At 36.4% G+C, this 26,266-nt stretch overlaps 1 protein-coding gene across 4 annotated transcripts in view; it reads left to right on the top strand.

Moving 5' to 3' along the window:
* CAMSAP2 (calmodulin regulated spectrin associated protein family member 2) overlaps nucleotides 1–23,451 on the top strand; it is a 79,321-nt gene extending 55,870 nt beyond the window's left edge. For 2 of the 4 annotated variants that reach the window (XM_005029170.6, XM_005029168.6), the window contains 11 exons: nucleotides 6,141–6,234; nucleotides 7,328–7,415; nucleotides 9,980–10,050; nucleotides 10,558–10,627; nucleotides 11,399–13,610; nucleotides 14,742–14,878; nucleotides 15,348–15,568; nucleotides 16,588–16,660; nucleotides 18,040–18,155; nucleotides 18,983–19,101; nucleotides 20,166–23,451. In XM_005029170.6, coding sequence (XP_005029227.1) covers nucleotides 6,141–6,234; nucleotides 7,328–7,415; nucleotides 9,980–10,050; nucleotides 10,558–10,627; nucleotides 11,399–13,610; nucleotides 14,742–14,878; nucleotides 15,348–15,568; nucleotides 16,588–16,660; nucleotides 18,040–18,155; nucleotides 18,983–19,101; nucleotides 20,166–20,471 — 3,507 coding nt within the window. In that variant the 3' untranslated portion in view covers nucleotides 20,472–23,451. Of the gene's footprint in view, nucleotides 1–6,140; nucleotides 6,235–7,327; nucleotides 7,416–9,979; nucleotides 10,051–10,557; nucleotides 10,628–11,398; nucleotides 13,611–14,741; nucleotides 14,879–15,347; nucleotides 15,569–16,560; nucleotides 16,661–18,039; nucleotides 18,156–18,982; nucleotides 19,102–20,165 lie in introns of all 4 variants that reach the window. The other 2 variants (XM_005029169.6, XM_005029167.6) reach the window with 1 other exon arrangement.
* Nucleotides 23,452–26,266: the final 2,815 nt, after the last annotated feature.

Raw genomic sequence — 26,266 nt, 5'->3', positions numbered from 1 at the left:
TTGTCTTCAGTTTCATCCATAAAAACTAATAATGCCGTTGCTTTATAGTACTGGTTTGAATTATTTCACAAGCCACTATGAAGCATCAATTAAAAAAAAAATGTCGATATCTCAGTGCATCAGACTTAACATTGATAGAATGCTACAAACTCAGTAACTTTGCTGCTTCTGAACAGTGTTTTAGAGTGGCTTTAGAGTTCTTCCAAAGATTTGGAGTATTTCTAGAACTAGAAGGCCCTTTTGTGATCATGTTTTTACAAGTTGCCGTGGTGTGGATGCTTATTTAGATGTAAATGCTACAGAGTAGGGCTGCCAAGTTTTTCCTTTAAACCTTGGCATAGAAACTTTGGCTAGTGCTATAAACTCTGTTTTTCCTGTGTTAAGAAGTAGTTTGCTTTCAAAATAAATTCACAGTTAAAGGAGCTCTTTTTAAGCTTTCCAGTGCATCTGATTAGAGTAGGTTTTAATAAATGAGTATATTCCCCTGATGAATGTTATTGTCACTTGGAAAAACTTGTATTGCAAACAGATATTTTAAATATTATGCATTGAATTATACTTTTCTGCAAAAAGTATTTAATTTCAAGGTTTAGCAGCATGCTTTTTCTAGCAGCATGCTTTCAGGTGTCTGTTAATCAGCAAAAAATTCTCTGTATTTTCAGGGTGACTCATACTGCACAGTAGGTGGCACTATGTTTTAGTTTAAAAGTCTGTTACACTCTCATATTGATGACAGAAACAAGAGAACCAAACTGCTAAGTTACTGGAAAAAGTTTCAAGAAAACATAAAAATAAAGCTGAGTTTTTGCAATGATGCTGCTGGTCCTAGAAATTATGCTAGATATCCTAACTTCATGCTTGTCCCAAAAGAAGGGAGCAGAGCCTCCCTCTCTTTAAAGTGGTCAAGCACAAAGAGCTCACCTTACATTCTTCACTGGGTACACTGCACTGTGGCTTTGTGCTGAATCAGGGTAGGTTGTGGATAGCATATGGTAAGGAAATCTGGTGCAGGTCTTGACCTGATTGTGCCCACTTGTATCTTCCCTATCAAAAAGTACAGAAGCCAAGTTGGATTAATATCAAACTTCAGTTAACAAGCATACAGAACATTTGGTATAGGCTCTCAGCTTTTACAGCAGATGAAACTTTTTATTCTTTTTTAACATGGAGGAAAAATAGGCTTTGTCGGGGTTTCTAGACAACTTTAATGTGTCATAATCAAATGAAGCCAGAAAGTAAGTTTTGTTGCTCCTCGCTTGCCCATTTCCTCTCCACTAAGAAAAATACATTTGTGAAATTCATCATAAATGTCTACAAGGGCAGGGCTACTCATACATTCCGTGGATGCTTGAGGCACTGCTAAGGGGCCATGCTGGTTCTTGTTTGTTTTCCTTTGAGACAGGGAAATACAAGTAGAGAGAGATGACAAAAATAATCACAGTAATTTCTGAATCCTTCCTGCCCATTTAACAAAAGGAAAGAATTAAAAGTCTTGGATTTCTGGTTTTGTGCATTGCTTTTTTTGCCCTGATCATCCCTCTTCCCTTCTGTAAGCAATTTTATCCCACAAGCACTTTTTATTTTTTTTTCTTTACTTGTATGTAGGAGATGACGTAGCTCTGAAATCTTAAGCGACCTGTGTGTTGATACACGTGTTCTGCCAATCCAGAGAACAAGTTTGTAGAACTAGAACTTGAATGAGAGGAGTGCCTTTACAGGGAGCTTAAACTGCCCTGCTGGACAGTAAAGGCTTCTTTGTTGCTTTGGCCCTGAAATTAATTAGCACTGCAGTGTGATAGGGTGTAGAATCAGGGCATTAAGTAAAGGTCTTATGGTGCACGTACAATGAATGTTGTAAGGGTCCTGTGAGGTTTCTGAATAGAAAGAAAAATGACATCTCACTTGTTCTCCTTGTAATGTGAGATATCCGTTGGAAGTACTTCTAAAAGAGGAAGAACCCATCTTTGGCTGTATTTGTTTATCTTCTTGATGTGTGAGATAGTTCTCTGCCAGTTTGTTCTCGGAGGTCCATAGGGCCCTGACCCAAGAACTGGTTCACTATCAAAGAGGGGACTGAGAGAGAGCTTAAATCTTCTGATGTTTACCACGGTTTGAGAGCTCCCATAGGAACTTGGCATTGAATCAGTTGACACAGTTATTGCCTGTTGTAAGTGTTCCTACATCTAAGCCTTCAAAGACGTGGTTGGGTTTTGTTTGTTTGCTGTAAATAGTGATCCTAAACTTGTGCTACACGTATTGTTGTGCATTCACTTTTCCTTGGTAGAGGATTGAGTCAGGGTGAGAGATCGTGATGTTAGAAGACCTTCTATTAATTAAACTGCTATTATTAAGAGAACAAATCCATTATTAATAGGAGATAGCTATTCACACAGCACATTGATTTGCTCACACAGTTCACACCAGCTCAGTTATTCTTACTGGATTGGAGTACCACCTGGGAGCCTGCCCAGTGGCCTCCCGAAGCAGGGGTCTTACTGGCCCACTGGTGGCTTTTATGAAGGTGTCCAAAAAATCTCTCAAGAGGCTCCTTCTCTTGTTATTGTGTGTGCGTGTTCATGTAGTCTCTGCAGACAGCAGCTCCTGCTTCCTTGGTTAGGGTTATACAACCCTAATGGCTGATGTTGTATGCTGGTGGCCTTGGCCAGCCAGCTCCTGCTCTTCTGAGTGTTTGGGTTCGTGTGGGTTTGACAGGGCCACAAGTCTCTGCAGCCCCTCAGTTCTGGGGAGGCTTTCACGTGCTGCTGCTCATCACACACACCACCTCTCTTCGGCTGCTTTTTTCTGGTAACCAGAGTCCTCTCACCCAAACCCATGCAGAAGAGGGCACTTCAGGAGAACAAAAGCTTTCTGAATGTGAAGTGAAACAATCCTGAGCCATTGCTGCCATTCCTCTGAGAAGCAGGTTCCTCTGACCTAAATGTGGGCCAGAGTCTCAGCTGTTTGGCATTGCAAACAAGCACAGGGAATAGGTGCCTTATTTTGCACTTAGCTACGAAGTTAGAGCAGCATCAACACCTGCACTGTCACCCGGTAAGCCAGATGGAGAGAGCCTGGTTCCAGAGCCTACAATAAACGTACCTATTGCGTGTGAGCAGTTCTGAGTACGTGCACTCGCCCACGTGAAGTGGAAGGCGACTTTGCTAACCATATAAGCAGGAGCTGTAAACGAGCCCCATCTCCTCTGAGATACCCGTATACATCACAGAGATTAATCGTAGAAATTAAGGGCCAGGCTTTGTCCACTAGCAGAGCCTTCCCTCCCTGGCAAACCAGTGCAGATGAGGCTGTGGCCGCCAGGGTCAGGCCTGTGGCTCCTGTGGGAGCTGGCAGAGCAGCTGCGGGGCTGGGGGCGGCTGGGCCGGGTGGTGGGGGGCTGCCCCGGGACTGGCTTCCCATCTGGAGGCTTTAAAAGGATTGCGGATCGGGGATGAAAAGGAAGATGCAGCTGGTGAACAGGTTTTTGTTTTTTTTAAAGAGATTTCCCTCACAAGAGGGACCTTTGGTTCCTCACTTATTATTTAAAGGGTAGCAGCAGGGCTTTATTTCACTGATGCTAATTGGCGCGTTGTTCTGCTTCTCTGTTATGTTCTGAAATAAGTCATTCTGGCATCTTCAACTTGTGGCATTCGTTAACCTGTGACGGGAATAGGACAAACTTGCAGCTCATGGATCCTACACAGAACAGTAATCAGGACCTGTACAGTGTTTGAAACACTCCAGTTTTCCTCAGTCTTGATGCATCTACATTGACACTTCGTAATATGCAAACTATGGATTTGCATTTGAGGTAGCTTGCTTTCCTGGCCTGCAGAGCAGACAGCTTAATGTGCATCACGACATGAATTTTACAGTATATTTTTATGTTCATTTTGAGAAAATTCCTAAATGCATCTGTGGCTGCTTTTCCGTTCAAATCCAGTGGATTCTAGTCTGTCTGTAGGTGATTTGTATCCTTAGAATATATGAACTTGTAGTTGTTCCCCAAGTGTGCAGATCTAAAGCCTATGAATGTTACAAGTGAAGTGATTTATTTGTGTGGCAAGATTGGATGTACTATTTTTGTTTTCTGTATTTTCCATTTCTTGTATTTGGAATAGGGATATTAAAGGGAAGAACTTATCTTTTCCATTTATGTTTTTATAAAACAAGCTAGCTTATGTCTTCCTTTGATACAAAAGCAAGTAACGACTTTAGATTTTATATTCAAAATAAGGGAGGTTTTTTTCAAAATATTCCAAAATCTATTAAACGGTAGAATTTTTGTTGTACAACCAGAAGATACAATAGGTAAAATTTAACCAGTAGTATACCTTATTACATGCAATTTTAATGAACAATCTGCAAATAAGGTAGAAATATGAATCTGAAAAAAAAAATCAGGACGTTTAGCAATTAAAGGCAGCTATGAAGCTCCATGTCTGCCATCTGCTGTTCAGTATTATTCAGCCAGTCTGAACTGTTCAGAGCTTAGTGGTGGTGTGTTTAACTGTTAAAGTCCTGTTATGCTTCTGAGTATTTCTGTGTATACATGCCTGTGATAATCATGTGACAAACTATTAGAACACTGGTTGGCATAATCAAACTGAAATCTGGAAATACCATCCTTTCCAACCCTTGGTAGCAGGATTACTACACACACATCATTTTTCCCCAAAAAAAATAAGTTACTGATCATCTGTTTTCCCCTTTGATAATTATTAACATTTCTTTATGACTATCAATGACTTGAGAGTAAATGCAGTTTCCATCATGATGTTTCACTATGAAACATCTAAAGTAGCCTGAATTCTAAATTAGCTGTGCAGCCCAGAGTTTTATATTTTCTTCAATAAATACCAATTTTGTTTTCTGAAAAAGGATCTTTACTCTGTAGTTCAGGACTGCACAGAAAATATTTTCAGAAGGAATATCTTAGTCCTTCATGAAATAGTCACACTATTAAATGTGGCATCTCAACATAAAAATAAGAAATTGGAGTACTGAAATCCAAGACTATTTTAGATTGGAACAAAGCTACAATTAGAATATTTTATAATTATTTTCATAGTAAAAATATTTCATGTTAAATATGTAAAACTTGTAGGGGAGGGAAGAGTGGGAGTATTAATAGCTGGCATTGAAATTGTAATATTAAAGATTAAACTTTGTCTCAGAAGTGAATTTGATTTTTTTTCTATATGTGTATTCTTTCCTAATGAAACATGTCATACTGAAACGCTATGCTTAGCATTTTGTTTGAATGGAAACGACTTTGCTGTGAATCTTCCCTCATTCAGCTTCTGTTGTGCTGAGTAAGCAGATACGGGGTTTTCCTAGCCTATTTGTAGCTTGTGTATAACAACTGGCAACATCTGACTGATCCCTACACCATATGCTGAAGTATAAATGTACACTACATATATCAGTATTAATGATGTGAAAAAAGTGACTGAGGGCACTCGTAAGCACTGCTAGGTAGATATTATTGCATTTTATTGCAGGAAGACTTTTTTTTTTTTTTTTTTAATAACAAAGCGGTTTAAATGTGGTTTCCCAATTTAAAGCATAGAGATTGGTATTGTTCAGATTTTCAGCCTCTGTAGCACTGGTGGCACGAGTGTGTGCCTGCTGGAGCCCTCAGGCTCCTCTGTATTATAGACAATATACTCTTGCACCAGAAACTGCTATTACTGCTTCTGCCTATTTTTCCTCTGTGATTTTTTTTTTGTTGCAGTTTGTATCACCAGCTGTTTCTTCCTTTTCATTTATTTTTTCCTCTGTTAAACCTTACAGCTCTAGTACTTCTGTACTACTTCATGTACACATGCCTGACACAGCCTCAAAATTCCATGGCTAATCTGTTTGACAGGCGTCCTCTTCCACCCATCCTGTACCTCTCTACCCTGCCTGCAAGACATCAGGCCCATGTGTATGCCCATTATGAAACATTTTGACCCAAACGGTTATGATCTGGTCAAGTTACAGGTAGTTGTACTACAGATCACTCTGACTGATCTTGTTTTCTACAGAAGTAACAGAGATGAGAATGTAAACTGTGTGAAATAGAGGCATATTACGCTATTTGTTTGTAGTTCAGGTTTATGTTTTAACATACATTTCTCTTATTACCATTTCCATAGAGCAACTACATGGTGTTCATGGCAGAACTGTTCTGGTGGTTTGAAGTGGTGAAGCCATCATTTGTACAACCTCGTGTTGTTGTGCATCCCCAAGGTAATTGTAAAGGATTGGTTTTAATATGTATGTTTTTAATATGTATGTGTTCAGATTACCATAGTGTTCACAAATACAGTGAGTATTTTAGTTAACGGGATTTGGCAGTGTACCACCCCCTTAAAGAAGGAGCTATGTACTCTGTCCTGTGTTAATCTTCATCTTATCTTATAAATCATAATTAGATTTTGTTGTTTATTACCAAAGCCTTATTTAAATTATTGTGGTATAATCACTTGCAAATTTTCCTGACCAAAACAAGCCTAGAATCCATTTACGTCCATGCAGGGATTACAAACATAATGAGCCAAGAACATAATTTAGCCTGAAAACTTGTACTGCTGAGGAAAAGGTACCAAGAGAAAGGGACAAAAATCTAGGGAAAGCAGACAAATAGTTAACTGCAGGCTTGCATTTTGCACCTGGGTGCAAAGGCACAGGCTTCTTTCAGTAAATTCCTAAATAAAAAAATGCATCTCTCAAGCAGATCTTGAGATCTGTTAGTAAGTATAAAGTAATGGTTATTTAAACATTCATATAGTAGTAGTACGATTGTGTGGCCAAACACTAGGAAGAAAATCCCATTGTGTAGCTTTAACACCTTTTTTTTTCACTTATATACTTTATGACACACAAAAATATGATTTAAATTCTTAAAATGTTGCTAACTAATTTAGGATGTGACCAAAATGTTGTTTCCTAGCTGGAAAGTTAAGTCTAAGGGCTTGGGGGAAGAAAAACTTTTATGGAAAACAATTTCTTTCAGAATAAGTATATTTATTTTTGATTTTAAAAAAAAAGATGGTTTTACTTTTAATTTTGTCTCTTACCATTTTTTTAATTATTTCTTCCTTTTGCCTTACCTAGTCTTTTTTTTTTTTTCATTCTCTATTGTCTTAATCAGTGTCAATATGGGAACTTTGTAGAAAGTAGAGCTGAAGGGAAGTGACTTCATTTTTAATCCAAATAATGGAATCTCTGAAAATGTTTTAAATCTTTGGAAATAGTACAGGTTATTTCAAACAGCTTTTCTGCTGTGGATTTTTAACTGAATACTAAACTATGATAACTTGAGCTTTGTTCTTCCTGGCAGCTGGAAAAGAGACAGCTTCTGCTCACAGTATGAATGCTAACAGAAGAAATTATGTGGATGGCCCATGTGGTTCTGACTTCGTAGCCAGGTAATGCTGGAGAAGCAGTAGTACTCTTTCATGGTCTTTCAGTCTTCCTTTTGATGGGATAAAGGAAAACTTTCAGTGATCTGGTCGGAACATAGTGAATGCATTATATTTATCATTTGAGGACAAAGGTTCATGGATTGTGTCTGAACAGACACAAGAATAAAATTAGGAATTAATTTGAATATTCAGCAAATTTCTTTCTTGCCAACCCAGCTTATCCTGTTCAGCCTTTTGTGGTATTTAGGAATCTGTACTGACTGTGAATTAGGGAATTATATTTCATACAATCATAAAATGCTTTGATCCTGAATCTTTTTACTGTGTGTATCTGAAGTGTTTCACATGTAGTCAATGAAGTTATTTTAATGTAAATTGAGCATATACGCCAGGAGAAAATGTAGTTTTGGATATACCTTTTGAAAGAGAGGTTCCCAAACCCATTCACACCTTGCAAAGCCCCTGCAAGCAGTCCAGTTAAGAACTTTGCACTTCATTTTTTCCTTTGTTTGTCCTACAGAATTCATCCCTGTTCTGACAAATTCTGTCAGTAACAAAGTATCATTTTCATTGAAATAAATCCACATTTTATCCAAATGTGTACATTTTGTCTGCAGATGATTTTGGCTTCTAAGATGAAGAGGACTTATTGAAAATTCTAAGATAAACATCTGAATTCAATTCCTAAACACACCAGTCCCATTCCAAATTTAACTATCAAGTCTGTAAGTTGCCACCAGTGTGGTTTGTAATATTCCTTGTTTCCCGAGGCACATACAGAGATACAATAAAAATCATTGTGAGCTTTGTATGGTTGGTGGAAAGCATGTTGTACTAGCTCATCACAACCCTTGTTTAGTTTCTCTGCAAGTGATGGGTATGGTTTGGTGTTGGAGGATTATGAGAGCAATCCATAAGTAGGAGAAGGAGCTATATCTTCCTTCATTGACCAGTGTATTTTATACAACTTGGTGATACTTCACAGCATCGTATGACAGAGAAGGGACCTAAGAAGTTACTTCAGATGCTAGAAATGTAAAACACACAGGCTGCAGTTCCCCATCAGCCGAGACTGCAGGATGGCTTGGTCCTGGCCTTCTTCCTTGTCCCAACTGCACGGTCCTGTCTGATGCAGCTTTTGGTGTTGTTATTTTAGTACACTGACAGGAGAAAAAAAAAATCAGAAAAAGTGAATGTTTTCTGCTGGCTGAGCTACTGACATGACTCAGAGCAGACTCCAGCGGAGAGCCAGCTCCAGCGCAGAGGAGGAGTGGGTCTGAGGCAGTGAGCAGTTACAGTGTCTGAGGTTGCCATGGAGCCACAGTCATGGTGCCAAAATCAGTCTTTTTGTGAGGGAAAATGAAGCGTATAGATTTTCTTTGTGGCAGAACATATTTTGAAAGGCTGCTGGATGAAATTTTGAATGCATACTTTTCTTTTAAGATAACTATAAACATTACTTCTATGATTTAATAGTTTTTGCAGAAATCTTAAATGCCATTTAAAGCAGATAACTTATTTAGCTAATGTGTAGTTTTTTTAAACACCAAAAGAACAGGAATTTACAAGAAACTATTTTGAATAATTATAATATATAATTATAGAAAATGCTTCTGTACAATGTAAACTAACAATATTTTTCTTAAATTGACATGAATATTCTTCCCACAAATATTCTTCAGAAACATTTCTAAGCATACTGTATGTAAACTATAAAAGCTCTAAACAAATATTTTGAAATTAATGATTTGAAAAAGAGAGTTTGGGAGTGTGCTTTTAAAATTCAGTGAACAAGATTCAGAACATGAAAGAACTTAATTCAGCTTGTTTTGAAGTTTGGTTTCTTTACAAGCATTTTACATTCAAAAGCATGTGTCTTTATGTATATGGCTTTGTTGTCCTGGTCCTGAGAAGTGCCTGGATCACAAATCACTGAATTATGAAAGCCTATTCTGGATTAGAACAACTGGTCTATTACAGACCTTCTCTGTGAACAAGAACAACAAAAAAATCTGTTTTAACTAGAAACAGAGAAAATCTTTGTAATTAGTGTTTTAGTAGTGAATATATTTGTTCTATTTATTAAGTCATGTCTGTCGCAAAATCTCCATTATCCACTCCTAGTGCATATTGCAGTTCAGACACAGTTTGACAATTGCAGGCTAAGCAACTGAAAAGAGAGATGTGTGACAAGTGAGTGTTACTTGCTGCAGTCACTCAATTTTTATTTTGTCGCTAAAATCAAAACTAAAAATGAGAACCTTCTAACAATGACATTTATTTGAAGTACATCGGGAGACACATATGCTAACGCTGCTCTGTGGCCATTCGTGTAGTAGAAATACCTTTTTGACTTTTTGTGTTTTTGCATTGCATCTAGTTAAAGGTAATAACATAGTATGCTCCTTCTAATTAATAAGGTAATGCTTCAAGAGGAGAACTACACCTTACTTTCTCCCTTGTCTTAAAAAAGAAATCTCCTTTGACCCAGGACAAGAAGTCTGGCTGCCCTTTTGTAACATGGCTTTTGATGTATTCCTACTAAGTTAATGTCTCTTGCTTTATAGGTTAGAAAGTCCAACTTACACACCACCTCACCAACTGCATACACCCCAGCAGCCTTATTCATCTGTCCCAGGTAATAATTTACAAGTGTGTAGAAAGGGTAATGTGGCAAGGTGTCATCTTCTGAGTATGTTGCTATGTTGTTTATATTTCTTCAAACCTTGTTTAAGCAGAAGTTACTGGGAGAGATTGACATGAAAGGCTTGTGAATGAGTTCTGTGATCCACAAAACGTACAAATGGGAAGCTTGTGTTTGTACCTCTTGTACATGTTGTAATTTTTTTTTAATTTGAATTCTGTTTTCATTATGTGGAACGTGGGTTGCAACAATTATCTGTAGTATATTTGGTAGTACTTGTAGTATATTTTAATCAATAGTAAATTCTCTGAGGGATATAGTATATATACAGGATGAAATTAATTAACTCAATTGTTCTATTCTTAATATAAAAGCTTTTTTTTTTTTTGCCATTGCAATGCTCTAAGTAGTGAAATAAACTGATTTGTTAAAGCAGCAGAATATAATGTTAAAATGATTTTTCATGGCAGTTACCTTGGATTCTATTTTAATTTCACTTAGGAGTCATCAGAAGGTCCACGTCAATGTCTTATGTAGATGGATATGTGGGGACATGGCCAAAAGAAAAAAGGCAAGTAGTCCTATCATAAGAGCTGCTTAAAAAATGATAATGTATTGGTCATAAACAGTAGTAAACTCTCCATTGTAGTTTGAATTTCCAAAATCTTGTAACAACTTGCAGAAGTAGAAAAACAAAGGGAAAACTGCATCATGGATTCAGAACTAAGTAATAGGAAAAAAGCTTCAGAAATAAACTATCAGTCTTTTACATTGAGATGCGGTATTCTTGATGAGGTATTCTTGCATTAAATGTTTGAATTATTGGCATTAAATATTTTTACACTTACCTATTGCAATTAACCAAATGAGGTAAGAGTCACGTTGCTAAAGAGCTCACTAGTATCAAAAATTGTATTACAGTATGTAAGAATAATCAGGCTGGATGTTTTGTTTTTTTCAGTTAGACCCATCATAAACTCTTCATGTGTAGGATGTAAACTAAAGTTCAAATGGTAAGAGTTAGAGTGAGGGATTATTCAGCAAATCTAAATTGTCTTTTTATACTTTTCTTATCTAGCATGGTAATTCCTGTATTCCTAAAGTGCCCAGAACTTATCCCAAACTACTAAAAAGCATTGTTTGGCTCTGAAGAAAACACACACAATAAAATAGAATATAACATTTTAATTACTTTATTTTCATATTAACCTAGTCAAAATACAATACGTAACAGTCCGTTTAATACTACAGTCTTAAAAGTAATTGAAAACCCAAATGTGAATATATTGCTATTACTAATCATGAGCTGGTCAGTTATTTCCTTTATTTTTATCTCAATTAGGTCATCATTGCATGGAGTTTCATTTGACATTTCTTTTGACAAAGAAAAAAGCATTCCAGTATCTACTCCAAACAGAGGTATTACTAGATCTGTGAGCAATGAAGGCCTTACAGTAAACACCAACCGTGTGCCCAAGCATATTAGAAAAAATCTGTCCTTCAAACCTGTAAATGGAGAAGAGGAAAATCAAGATATTGAAGAGGAAAAGGATGTGATAACTCATAAAGACACAAAGGCCAATCAGTCTCTTACCATAAATCAAAGAAATGCCAATGAGAGCCATCACTACAGGTTTCCAAATGGAGCTTTGCAAAACAGAGCAGTTCTGGATGATTTTGGCAATCAGATTGAGACACCAACCATTGAAGAGGCTTTGCAGATAATTCATGACACTGAAAAATCTCCCAGAGTTATCCCACCAGACCAAATTACAAATGGATTCTTTCTTCACAATCAGGAAATGAGCATCTTGAATTCAAACATTAAACCAAATCAGTCTACTCCTGATATCATCACAGACACAAAAGGTGCTCTAAGTCCTGTGACTGACAATACGGAAGTAGATACTGGAATACATGTTCCTTCAGAAGATATCCCAGAGACTATGGATGAGGATTCTTCTTTGAGAGATTACACTGTAAGCATGGACTCTGACATGGAAGAACCATCCAAGTTTCTTCAGGATTATGACATACGAGCTGGCAATCACAGAGATCAGTTAAGTCCCTGTCCCAGCTCAGTAAGTACCAAATCACAGGCAGGCAGCAGTGCTTCTTCGAGTTCAGGAGTTAAAATGACTAGCTTTGCAGAGCAGAAATTCAGGAAGTTGAATCATACGGATAGTAGAAGCAGTGGAAGCAGTTCTCAGAAAACCACACCAGAAGGTTCTGAGCTGAACATTCCTCATGTGGTTGCTTGGACTCACATTCCTGAGGAGGCACCTGTTCCCCAAGGAAGAGACACTACACAGTTGCTAGCTTCAGAAATGGTGCATCTCAGGATGAAGCTGGAGGAAAAGAGGCGAGCAATAGAAGCACAGAAGAAGAAAGTTGAAGCTGCGTTCACTAAGCAGCGGCAGAAAATGGGAAGAACAGCATTTCTTAATGTTGTGAAAAAGAAAGGTGACGGAGTATCACCTCTCCGAGAAGAAGCAGCAGGAGCTGAAGATGAGAAGGTATTCACTGACAGTAATCGGTTGAAAGAAAGAGAAACTCTAAAACCGGATGAGCAAACTAGTAAAACTTCAGATGTAATAAAGGAAAACCCTGAAAATTCTCACAACAAATGGTCAAAGTCTCCTGCTACTCCTATGGATGCTGAAAAACAGTGGAATTTGGCAAGCCCCTCAGAAGAAAATTTTAATGAAGGAGATATCTTAGAATATACAAAGTCTATTGAAAAACTGAATTCTTCCTTACACTTCCTACAACAAGAAATGCAACGGCTATCCCTTCAACAGGAGATGCTGATGCAGATGAGAGAGCAACAGGCTTGGGTTATTTCTCCTCCTCAGCCGTCTCCTCAGAAGCAAATTCGGGAGTTTAAGTCCTCATCAAGGCAACTGGGAGCTCCGTCTCCCATTGCACCTTTCTCACAGGAATCTCCTCGTTCTACACATCAGTCTCCACAGTCATCCAACAGGAAGAATGCCTCTTTTCACATTAAAATGCAAAGGACTCCTAGGCCAAATGAATTGAAAATAACACCTCTCAATCGTACATTGACTGCCCCACGGTCCGTGGATAGTCTTCCCCGTTTGAGAAGATTTTCTCCAAGTCAGGTTCCCATTCAGACGAGATCATTTGTTTGTTTTGGAGATGATGGAGAACATATAGGTGAACCGCAGGTAAGGGGAAATCTTTTGAAGGAAGTCAAACCTACGGAAGAGGTAGCAAAAGAAGAAGGACCAAAAGCACTGAAAAAGAGTGAACAGAAGTTGGAGGAAAAGGAGATCAAACCTCTTGAATCTAATGTTTCTGAAGTATTATCTCAACCCATCACAGAAACTGTCTGTCTCACCCCAAATGAAGATCAACTAAGCCACCCAGTTTTACCAACAGCCGCTCCCAAAACAGCTAGCTTAATTGAAGTTTCCCTATCAGATTTGAAGCCACCAGAAAAAAATGAAGTACCTGTTGAGAAATATGAAGGTGAGAGTGATAGAGAACAATTTGAAGATGACCAGAAAGTGTGTTGTGGATTCTTTTTTAAGGTAAGAGCTGCTACTCAGCTTCCTTTGAAAGGCACCTTCTTAATTCAGATACAGCGTTTCAGTGATGACTTTCCATTGAAGTCAAAGGAGATAGTTTTGCAGTCCTAAATGTGCACATGTACCTCTCGCACCTGATGACTCGTAAGAGTGGTCAGATTCTAGCACACTACAATTCTGAGTGTGCTAGAGTACTCCTTTCCTTCCATAGTCATGGAAGAGTGCTTGGGGTTTTGGGGGAGAAAGATGCATGCTGAATGTAGATTGCTTTTTAACATAAGACCTTAATTAAATATGCTCACTTTTCACTCTCACTTCCCAATTCCACACCCAAGTGTAACTGAAAGCTTGTAAAGTACGTGTACATCCTGGGTTTTTCAACATGGGGAATGTCTCGGAGTTGCACTTCAGAGAGCATTTTTTCCCTCGACTGTCTAGCTGAGGGAGAATAGTCTTTTGAGACTCCCTTTTGAAGTTGGCATTTGGAACACTCCCTGTTGTCTTATTAAAGAGTTATATTCAGGCAGGCTTATAACTATAATGTACATTATTAAGAGAGAGGTCTAGACACTGGAAGCTATCAAGATTTAGAATTTCCTTCTTGGAGTACCCCAAAATCTTGCAACAATCTTTGCTCTGCTTGTCTGGGACCATTGCTTTGTTCTAAGAAAACACCTGAATTGATCAGCCAAAATTACCTTTATATGATGCATATTTATTGCTTTTTGTGATAAATTGTCTTCCTCTCCATAAACAGAATCTTCCAAAGCTGAATCCAGTTTTTGCAGTGTGGAATCTGATTCTAAAGTAGAATATTTCACCTGGAAGTTCTTCCATGTGTCCAATATGTTTATATATATATCATGGTTTATATATCATATATTTATATATATATGAGATATATATATATATATATGTATATAAACGTATATATCATATATGTATATAAACGTCTATATCATATGTTTATATATATATCATATATATATACATCATGGTTGACTTGGGAAGTAAAAATTCCTTTATGGAAACTTTTTAGTAGTCCTAAGAAAAATCTCTTGAAATAAAATCAGTTGAGAAATGTAGAGATTTTAATAAATCATGTCCTTTTCCTTCCAATACTGTTTCTGCTAGGATGATCAAAAGGCAGAAAATGATATGGCAATGAAACGAGCAGCATTATTGGAGAAGCGTTTGAGAAGGGAAAGAGAGACACTGCTTCGAAAGCAGCAGCTGGAAGCAGAACTAGAACATAAGAAAGAAGAGACAAGGTAAAACTAACTATATGTCCTGTTTCAACTGACCAGTAACCCTGAACAAAAACATGGCATAGCAGAAAGTGCTACTTCCTTGTTAAATAATTGCATCTTAATATGCAAGAATATTTAATCCTAGAGCCAGATGTGCTGAGGAGCCCAGCTTGAAGACACGTGCCAGCTGGTCCCATGAAATCAGCAGGTGGCATCAGTCCGTAGCTTAGATTCAACATGAACCCTGCTTCCCTGATTGAAGCTGCTCAGACTGTTACCATGCCTTGCACTTTATATTCTGAGGGAGAGCTTATCACTTTGGGCTTCAGCCTGCACAAGTGCACAATGGCAAGTTCCTCTTGCGGATGTCCAAGAGTATTAAAGTTCTGAAAATTTAATGCCAGTATTTTCCTCGCTGGCAATGTGCTAGCTATAACTGTTACCCTTTAACGTTCTGACTGTTGGATGTATTTTATGGGGATTTTTTTAGACGAAAAACAGAAGAAGAACGTCAGAAGAAGGAGGATGAACGAGCACGGCGAGAATTCATTAAGCAGGAATATATGAGAAGGAAACAGCTAAAGCTTATGGAAGAGATGGATACTGTCATAAAACCACGTTCCCTGTCAATCAAGCAGAAAAAGCCCCGTCCAAAATCTATTCATAGGGATCACATTGAATCACCTAAGACACCAGTCAAAGGTCCACCAGGTAACCGATGTTCATGTGGAAGAAGAGTCTGTTCATGCTAAAACACCAGCCTGGGTTTTGGTACTAACAAGCACATGCATTTATTAGTGCCTTGTGCCAAACTGAAGTTGCACGTGACAAAACCAGAAAACAAAATTTGCCAATAGAAATGAAAAGATGAATGTCACTTACCTGTTATGCATGCATGCATATATCAACAAACAAAAAGGTTAACTGTATTGACCCCATGGAAGCACCAACGTATGTGACAAGTTTCATACATACCCATGTATAATTCCCAGTCACTAATCTCTTCTTACACCTGTAGAGCTAAGAATGAATAACACTTGGCAGAAAAGAGATCAGTAAATAAAATGGTCATTATAAGGTAAGAGTACTTGAGCTCCTGCTTAATACGGACAGAATTAAAATAAACTTAATGTTTTCATTCTATTTTACTCAGCTACTGCATGTGTTGTTATGAACCTAGCAGCACTAATTGTATGGAAAACTATAACATCCTTTTAGATACCAAATGACTGCAGTAATAACTAAAAGAAGTGTTGCCAATTTACAAAAAAAATAACCAGAGTGCTCAGTGATCCTTTTTATTATAGCATCATATAGCTGCATTTTCTCTAGCTGCTTCCCTCCATCTTCCAGTATAATTTATTCTCTTAACATCTTCCAAGAGTCCATCCCTAAGCTTTAAATTAAGTCTCCTAAGCTCTTTTATGAGAGCTTTTTAACTTTGATTTGCATAGAGCCCATGTACCCATGTCCACGCCTCATGTTAATGCTTAGTCACAGACTATCCCAGATGGCTGCAAGTGGCTGGGTGTCCAGAAGTGTTCAGATAAAGCATGCCACATATGCATGTAGGTATATCATGTATGGGAGTAAGAGTCACGTGTATAAAAGCACTTAGAAACTTTCTTACGCTGGTGTTGGGTATAATGAACAGACTCTACTACTTGCATAGGTTTATAAGCTTTAACTTTGTTTTTATCCAGGTTCACAGCTTTATCGTGTTTTTTCAGTATCTAGTCTTTCATTGGCGTCGCTGAATACAGGGGACAATGAGAGTGTGCAGTCAGGCAAGAGAACACCAAGGTAAAGCTAAAATAAGCATTTTATTTAATAAAATTTGATAATCACCTACATAAAATTAGCATTAATTTTAAAGAGGTGATGTCTATATTTTTCCTACTCCAAGAGCAGGCATGTTTTTCTGATATGAAATATTGATTGATTCCTCTGTTGAGTATTAGGGAACCAAGCCATGATAATTTGTTTTACAAATTTTACCAAGTAAACCAGTTGGGTGGCTATAAATGAGATCAAAATAAAATGCTATTCACACAGCCTCTTTAATTCACCTGTTTATACTTAAGTCTCAGCTTGTGGTTATTTTATTAAACCTGTACACTACATGCAGCTATACAGCTTCTTTTCTTCCTTAACAGGACAACTTCAGTTCTGTTATTTCCCCTTAACAGTAGTACAAGTATTAAGCGTTAACTGTAATTTCAGGCTTTTCTGAACACAAGAATTTATCTTGTATTAGAAATCACCTGAAAATGAACTGAGATAAAAATTAAAACATTCTTAAGTACAAAATCTATATTATAGTTCAAACAAATAAAAATACTATTGCTGTATAATTATTTAATTTTATTCAAATAAATACTATTCTTTAATAGAAAAGAAATGGAAGAAAGGCAAACTAGCAAAAGGGGTTTAATCACGAGTATTGCCATGTTACTTTATCATGTCATGTTTTCATGGCCAGTGTATATGCCCCATCAAATCCAACATGCCTGCAGCTGTTTCCAATTGACCTTTCCATTTCCCTGATATCTTGAGAACTGATTTTCAGGTTATTACATAAAAAAACATTAATGCAGTGATCCAAGTACCCTAGCATCTCTCGGCATCTCTTAAAAATGATCAGCTTTATTTAAAAGGGGGGCTTCTTACAGCCATATTATCTGTTGGAAGAGGCTTGATGTCGCTTACATGGACAGACTTGACAGGAGATGACCCCTATCTCTGTAGATTTAGTTGTGCTATGCTCTACTACAGCTATAATGAACAATATCTGGCTTTAGATTCATTTCAGGGGTTGGGATTTCTTTAAATGTAATTCAGAACAAATTGCTGAGTAGGAAAGTGTTAGAAAAATTTTCGCTATCTTTCCAGAGCCATACTATAACCTCCTCTTCAAATCAGAATCGTCTTTCAGTGATGACACAGAGTGAATTTCAGTGATACGTTTAAAGGTCTCCTTCATGCATCACTCAGAATAGTTTATACAGAACACTAACACAGTTATCCATGAATTTCTTCTGTTAATATTATGCATTTAAGTCTACCACATATGATTCAAATTATTGTGTTCTACATTAATACACTCTGCTTTCTTTTCATGTTAAAAGGCTTCTTTTCTGAAAACTGTAGTGTTTTAAATAAATTTTAAAATTAATGTTCAGGTCGGAGTCAGTGGAAGGATTCTTATCTCCGAGTCGTTGTGGTAGTCGTAATGGAGAAAAAGATTGGGAGAATGCATCTACAACTTCTTCAGTTGCCTCTGCTACAGAATACACAGGTTGGTGGCAACAATATTTAGAAAAGTACCTGGCTATTAGTAGTTCTATGCATGAAAATATTTCAGTTATCTGTGTTTGGAATTTTTAAACTTATTTTAGGATCCTTCCATAGAAATGTAACTTTAACCTATCTAAAACAGGCAGTAATAATGCAAGATAAAAACTTTAAATCCAAAATAAAAGTACTGACTCAGTAGCATTTGTGATAATCAGAATAATCTGCAGTTAGGCTCAGAACAGCAAATGGACCCACCAGTTACTCTGTGCATTTTAGTAGTCTCTCTAGAAAGGCAAGAAAAGTCGAAATTTAAGTTCAATTCAGAATAGAGTTAGGGGGCAGAAAACAAACTGGAATGGGAAAATCTGCCTAATAATGTGGATTTAAATATTCTGCACCTTTTATTTTGTTGTTTACAAAAACTTAACAGTCTGACTTGTAATCCTTTGTTATATTATGAATTAAATAATAATGGTATCTCTGTCTCTTTTCTCATGATATCACAAAGACCTTGCATCATCGTGATTTTAAGGCTGTGTTTTTGCTCACCTCATGTCAATTTGTATGGTAAAGAGGATAATAACATCAGGTATATTAGATAAACTTTTAGGGAGATCAGGTTTGAATGATGGACCTGCATAGCTTTATCTGTGCTGGCAAACGATTATTAATAACAAAAGAATGTCATTTTACTTGCTTGTGAAATTTGTGATCTCTAGTCTTATTCATAGATTTGTATTTTTATGCATGCAAAATATGAAGGGATTTCAATTAATTATTTGTTGGCTTATTGATTAACTTAGCTGATTTGTCATTCCTCCTTCACAGGACCAAAGCTGTTCAAAGAACCCAGTGCTAAATCCAATAAATATATAATTCAGAATGCCTTGGCACATTGCTGCTTGGCTGGAAAAGTAAATGAAGGTCAAAAGAAAAAGATACTGGAGGTAAGGGTATTTTTCCCTTAAAATCATAAACACACTAGTCAAACCACAGTTAAGGTACTAGAAAAACATTCGAGCATAAATACAAATATCAAAAGGAATCTTCTGAGGTTATGTCAGCTCTTACTAAAAGGTTTGAGTAATTTGTGTGACTTGTTTCCTTTGTGGACAGCAAGATTCTCTCTAAGTACTGTAAAAACAATAGCTATTGCCTTGTACATGCAGCATGGGAGTCTGAATTAATTGACATGTTAATAATAGCTACTGTCTGTTTAGTGTGGGAACTTCAATATGATTTGTTTGCAAACTTTGTTTCCCTAACGTGAAAAATATTTGTTTTATACGTATGGATCCTCAGACTGAGACCTTTAGAACTAAAGATACTTTTTTGGAAATAACAAGTGAAATATTAATACAGATTCTTGTAGTTGGAGTAACTCAGAGCATAATAACCCCCAGAAACCTCAGGAAAGATCAGCTGTAAAGTGGTTACGCTTAACTCTAGAATGCAGCGTACATCTTGGCTAAAACTGTATGTGTTCAGAGCACATCCCATAGAAGTTGTATTGGGTGGAGGAGGGATCTGAAAAAGAACCTTTGCTTAATACATACCAACTAACTTTATAGTTTGAGTAAACTTGAGTGGATATAGGGATGAGTGAAACCCATTTCAGCACTGGACGGTCTTTTAGGCCCATCCAGACATGTTTAAATTTTCCTGTTCGTAAACTTGAAGGTATTAGACTTGCTTACTGAAATGGCTCTAAGAATCTTTATTTGGTCTACAAAAAATGTTGGGATGTCTGTTCTTTAGGGACAACAAGACAAGTGCAGCTGAAATTGTCTAAACAAATAGGATTTCATTTGATAAATACCTACCTTATCAAAATTCAGGTGGTTGAAGCTTAGCAAATCGTAATGCATTAAAATAAGGTATTTTAATAGAAAGACGGAAGTTTCAGCTCTGATAGATTAGAAATTCAAAATGCCAGTCTGACAATTTTGAATGTTTTCTAACTACAATGCAAATTTAATGTTGTGAATCTTTCTCTTTCTTTCTTTTAAAGGAAATGGAGAAATCTGATGCCAATAATTTCTTAATCTTGTTCCGGGATTCAGGCTGCCAATTCAGATCTCTGTACACGTACTGCCCCGACACTGAAGAAATTAATAAATTAACAGGGATAGGTCCCAAATCTATCACAAAGAAAATGATAGAGGGACTGTATAAATACAACTCTGACAGGAAGCAGTTTAGCCACATACCTGCTAAAACTTTGTCTGCCAGTGTTGATGCAATTACCATTCACAGCCATTTGTGGCAAACCAAGAGACCAGTAACTCCTAAGAAACTTCTACCCACCAAGGCATAGTAGATGGGAAAATCTTGCTCCAGACAATTATGATAAACTTGCACTTCATCTTTACTGCCTATAGGAAATAGATTTCTAGTTGCCAACAAGACTCTTAGAACTTAAAACTGGACACCAAGTTCTATTATCATGTCCAACTGGAATGTAAACACAGTGTTTAGGAGTGCAGAAGATATCACTTCAGTGAGTACTTATGAGTGACTATGGAAATGTCTGACTTGTGTGGAGATTTGTATGTGCTAATACAACATATGGAGTATATTTGCTCTGTATTTTGATTAGATACACTGAAGCACTGAATGTTCATATTTAGTGAATCAAACTACATTTTTTTACATCTGTTGCCTTATATGTTTGTATTTGTGCTTGTCTCAAAATATTTTTTCTTTCTCTAAAGAAACACTTAATATCCTCAATACCATTGACCTTTGCATATTGACTCTTACAGTAAAGACTCAAATGATAAGTTAATGACATGTCACTGAAGAACATAAGAATGGGTCTGTTTTGCAAAATCCTATTGTGTGCTGCAACAAAATTAATTCATTCTCCTAAGTATTTATAATTCCGTTTCAATTAAATAATACTGATTTGCTTATAGACTAAACAGTAAGGGGAAAATCTTTGAATTGCATAAAGAAATATTTCCTCCAGGTGAACTATTTAGCAAGTCAGGGTGTAGTTGGATGAAGTAATTATTCCTGTTTTAATAAGTTACCATCTGAGATGTAATGACTATGTGCGCGCTCACAATCCCATTAAAATGCAAAACAAAAAGATTTGGCAGGCCTCTAAAACAGTTGAAGCAAATATGCATTATTCTACATTGTTGGAGATAGTGAGCACATAGTCAGCTACTGCTCCTCCATGGGAGGAATAGAAACGTGTGAAACACTCAGAACTAGATCCCTGATTTTTGCCTGACAGAACACTAAAAATATTCAGAAGAATCACAGAATACACTAAGTCACAGATCTTTTGGAAGCACTGCATCTAATTCCCGCTGATTTGAAGATCTAGGCCACTGTCCATTCTTCCTGCCTGCAGATCAGATTTAAAACAATTTTTCAGGGAATAGACATCCAATAAGAATTTTTGGTGTCCTAGTAAATTGTTTTCTCAATATGCTCTAACAAATGATGTCTTGTGACACCTAGCAATTCTAAATATGTATGGCAAAAAAGACTAAGTGACATTTCAATAAATTTATAATACAACCAGTTACAAAAACAAACTTTAAGCATATTTCAGTATTATTTACAAAGGGCTGCATTTTATTTCAAAACAGTGTTTGATTATTTTATAAATAACTATTCCGTTTCAGTGTTTGTTTCTCTTAATTTGCTTTTAACATAGCACTGTTCTGAAAAGAAAAAAAAAAAAAAGCTACAAACTTGAAGCCTCCCCTAAATCTGTGGCTATTTTGATAACGTACACCAGAGGATTTGTTGGGGGAAAAATCTCATTCTCAGGAAAAGACTTGAATGATTTGTGATTCTGTTCTGTTTCAGTGTTGTGACAACTACATTAACATAAGACAGTATTGTGCTATAAGTATGTAGTCCATTCTGTTTCACGGGGAGACTAAAACTAAGTTCATATTTCTCTCATTAAACTGCTTTGAGAGAAACAACGCCTCACTACTATGATGTACTCATTTACTTATATAAGAGATGCACCTGAATGAGATACCATTAAACAGTTTAGAACAGTACTTTTTTAAATTATTATAAAGCCTTAGGCATCAATGCATCTGGGTTATAAACATTTTCTCAAAAATGCTGTCAGTTTTACTGTAATTTATGTTCTTATATTTATGTATATTTGTTAAATCTGTAAAAGAAAAAAAGAAAAAACACTTTAAAATACATGTTTAATATGTATGTGGCTCAAAACTATTTGTGGTTAGCTGATTCCTACTGTTTGCATGTATATCACCAGGATATGTAACTCTTATATTTCAAGTGTATACATATTGTGTATATAGGATATAAATAATATTAAAAAGGGGGGAAGAGGGTTTGCACATTCTGCCTGTTAGACAGTTCCTACAAGTACCATTGTAGGAACACCATGAATAACTCTATGAAATTGTCTGTAATATACAGTGATTCAAGAAACAAGGAGGTTGGAATTAACTCTTACACGTGGCGAATTACTTCAAAAGAAGTTTTAGAATGGGAGGCTTTTTATTTCTAAAATCTGTCCTATGGTTTAACTGAAGATTTGCAACACCATAAAGACACACGCATCAGTCTAATCAAAGTGAGCTTACATACATGACAGAGAAATTATGTGAGACATTTTAAATATGTCTGAATGTACTGCAAAATTTACATTTGTCAACAGGTTAAAGATTTGTGCAATGTCTAAAAGCAGAATGTGAATAATGCAGCTGAAGAGTCTGTTGCTCGAAGTATAAAGTTTTACTTAATACGGGAAAAGTAAAGCTATATACGCTTTTCCTTTTTAAGCCTGCAAATTTTCTAATTACAGTGGATCTATGGTTGGGATCATGTTTAAAAAATAAAAATAAAAAATAAAAAAATAAAGGAAGCTTTCCATAAAGGCCAGTATTTATCACTGACCTTTTCAGAACACACTGGTGCTTTCATCAGGGGTATTATTATCGTTGCTATGACTGAATTGCCAAACTATCATCTTAGTTTTTGGAGCAAAATTTCATATTCTAACAGTCATAATAGCTACTGAAATCTTTTTTTTTTTTTTTTTTTAATTTTAGTATGACTGTTAGTTTTTATTATTTGGCTGTTTAAAGCCAAATTCAGCTATTTAATTATGATTTAATGGGCACTGTTGAAAAAAATGTACAGTGTATTGTGTGCTTACTTGTCTACTCTATGGAGCATAGCTTCCATATTTTTTCAGATGCTGTGCTGTAAAATATTGTCATTGCTACTTATGTGGTACAGTGTAGTTTTTCCTTTCATTTAAATAAAAGCATGGCACCAAAAGTCAACTTTTTTGTTCTCTTGCTTACATCTAAACATAAATTGAAACTATAACAAGTTCACATTCGTGGTTAAATTTTTTTCTTACTGTATTTCAGCAATGTAGAAATTTTAGGATATAGCAAAATTTTGATTTCTCATTTTGTTTGTATTGCTGTCTTTCACATGTATTCCAGCTCTCTGATGTTACCAGACTGAGGCTGTTAAAGAATTAGGCTTCTCATTACATTCTTGAGGACAACAAAGAGTTTTCCTGTTCTTTTTAAAAGTGAGTTTCACAATTGTAAGTCAGCTGATAAACTCCTGTACTCTGGGGTGTTGAAAAAAAAAACATAGAAACTTGATGGTCAGCATAATAGGATGGCTTCAGAAGGTAAGGTTTTCAAGATTATCGAGCCTTATCTTCACACAGACAGCTAATAAAGAATATGACATTTTGTGAAATAAATTGTGCACAAGTTGTGCAATCTTGAACAGCAATAGTATGCAAAAAAAGAAATTTTATTTTCCAGATATGTGAATTAGAAAGTTTTTCCATTCCAAATATTGCCTGTTTTGTTCTTGTGGTGTTGTGCTGGATTGCAGAGCAAGGGCTTCTGTTGAAAAGGGACATGACATGGCTGCAGTGTCAACAGGCAGGCTGAATTGTTAGCCTAACAGGCAGATAATGAATCTGTAAATTTCAGAGGTACTCAAAAGGGCAGCTTCGATAATACAGGAAATCTGATAGCAGGGCTTTTAGTAGTGAATTGGAAACTAATGTGGATGAAAATGAATAGCCTTCCTTCCACCCTTACCCCCTCCAACTGGTTATTTTTCAGCCAGCTCAATCAGTTCCCGTATAGCATCAAAACAGGCTCACACAAGCAAAGAATTCTGTTGGAAAACAAATGGCAATTGCACCCAGTAAAGCTATTTTTTAGTGGTGGGTCCAGTTCAAAATTTTCAGCTAAAACCAGCCTTTGTACAGAGAGGCTCTGGAACAGACTTTTTCTTTACCCGTTGACAAGTAACACCATACTTGACAAACTTCTGATCACGCCCTAGTTAATTTGACTGAGCCGTGTGTCTGAATTTGTACAGCATTTGGGAATCAAAACATATGTACACTGCTGTGGGATTCAGTGCAGATTTCTGGTACCAACAACTGCAGAATAATCATTTCAGTTACACTTAGAAACTAAGCTTTCAGATCAAGCACAACACAAAGGCGATGTACAAAATAGGTTTTTTTTCTTCCCAATCCAGCTATACTGATCAGGCATAGATCAGTATATTTAAAAAAAAAAAAAAAAAAAAAAAAAAAAAAAAAGCTTTTCAAGAGCAAAACCTTTAACTACTTAAGTCTTTTCAAATAGGAAGTTACCATTTTTGTGATACTGTTACTACTTTGATGAACCAAACAAAGAGTTGGAAGAATTAGAGCTATAGAGATCTACCTTTATGGCTACAGCCCCTTATGCTGGCTTTTTCATTTACCATTCTAAGTTCTTCAAACCTGAAAATTCTACTTAAATATATATCTTATTCCAGATTTGGATGCCAGAAAAAAATCAGTATTTTTATATGCGTGGCAACTTTGTTCATTTATAAGCAACTGGTTGTAAAAGGCAAACTATACCATCATTCAGAAAAAAGGTACGAAGTGTGTCTGTGTATGCATATGTACAAATGCGCGTATACTTTCAGATTTAGATGTTTACATACAGATATAAAACACACTTTATTTAGACAACCACAGCAAGGTTAGATATGGTAATAAAGTTACTCTAGCTTATTCCTTCTAGAAAGCAGCTACTTTGTTTTATTCAGAATGACTGGTCTACATATGAGGAGGGAAGCAATATACAATACATACATTTAAGACCTCAATAGGCAAAGCCTTTGGAAGATGGAGTTCTTACCACTAAGAACTATCATTTCCTGAATTCAAGGACAACACTAATGGACTCAAGACAGAATTGCCTCTGATCAGAAAAGATAAAAACTAGGATTTCAAGAAAGGATGGTAGAACAGAGGTAAGCATTCCACTGGGAAAAATAAAATATATATATATATATATAATATATATATTTAAAAGTTTCTTCAGCCTCTTATTCAGCATTATTAAACAACTGGATGTATAAAACTGTAGGGTTAGTGGATAATTCATTATCCATTGACAGATTTATTAAGCACGATACTGAAAATATTTTTTTTCGTGTAAAATATATGTACTTTTACGTCACTGTTAATCTGTTAATGGAGTTTTGCACAAAGACAAAGCTAATATAAAGCTTTCCATCAAGGCGGCTCTGCCTTATCCTTTCTACATCATCGCTGATCTAAATATCTGCATTACAAGACCTGGCAAGGCCCCACAAGCCTGCAATTATTTAAATGACTTGAAGCCAGATTATCCTTTAGCTTGGTATTTTTCTTGTTTAAGCTACCTGAAACTCAAGTTGTGATGCTGACATAAGCGCCTAATTCTCCCACAGGTTATGCAAGAGCATTTTAACTTGTTTGCTGCATTGTCACCTCAAAGTTTTGGGAAACCTCTCTTGAAATGAGTGAAGACTGTTTCCAGAAGAAATGTTTTCAACAAATTTATTTTTTTTTTTTTGCAACTTTTTACAAGATAATGCAAACATATTATAAAAAGTAAAGACCTGAATGGGCCTGTTATAATCACTAAAAATCAAGGGCCCATTTTAATGATGACAACACAAAGATGCTTTACACGAACTGCTGGACTCCACTGGCAGATCTTGTGTAAGGTTAGCACTGGAGAGTAGTTATAAGAATGTATCCGACCGTGCTAACATTGTCTGTGGCCACCT

Source organism: Anas platyrhynchos, chromosome 8 (genome assembly GCF_047663525.1).
Source record: "Anas platyrhynchos isolate ZD024472 breed Pekin duck chromosome 8, IASCAAS_PekinDuck_T2T, whole genome shotgun sequence".
NCBI lineage: Eukaryota > Metazoa > Chordata > Aves > Anseriformes > Anatidae > Anas > Anas platyrhynchos.
The sequence above is the reverse complement of the archived record's forward strand: the minus strand, read 5'-3'. Positions and strand labels throughout refer to the sequence as shown.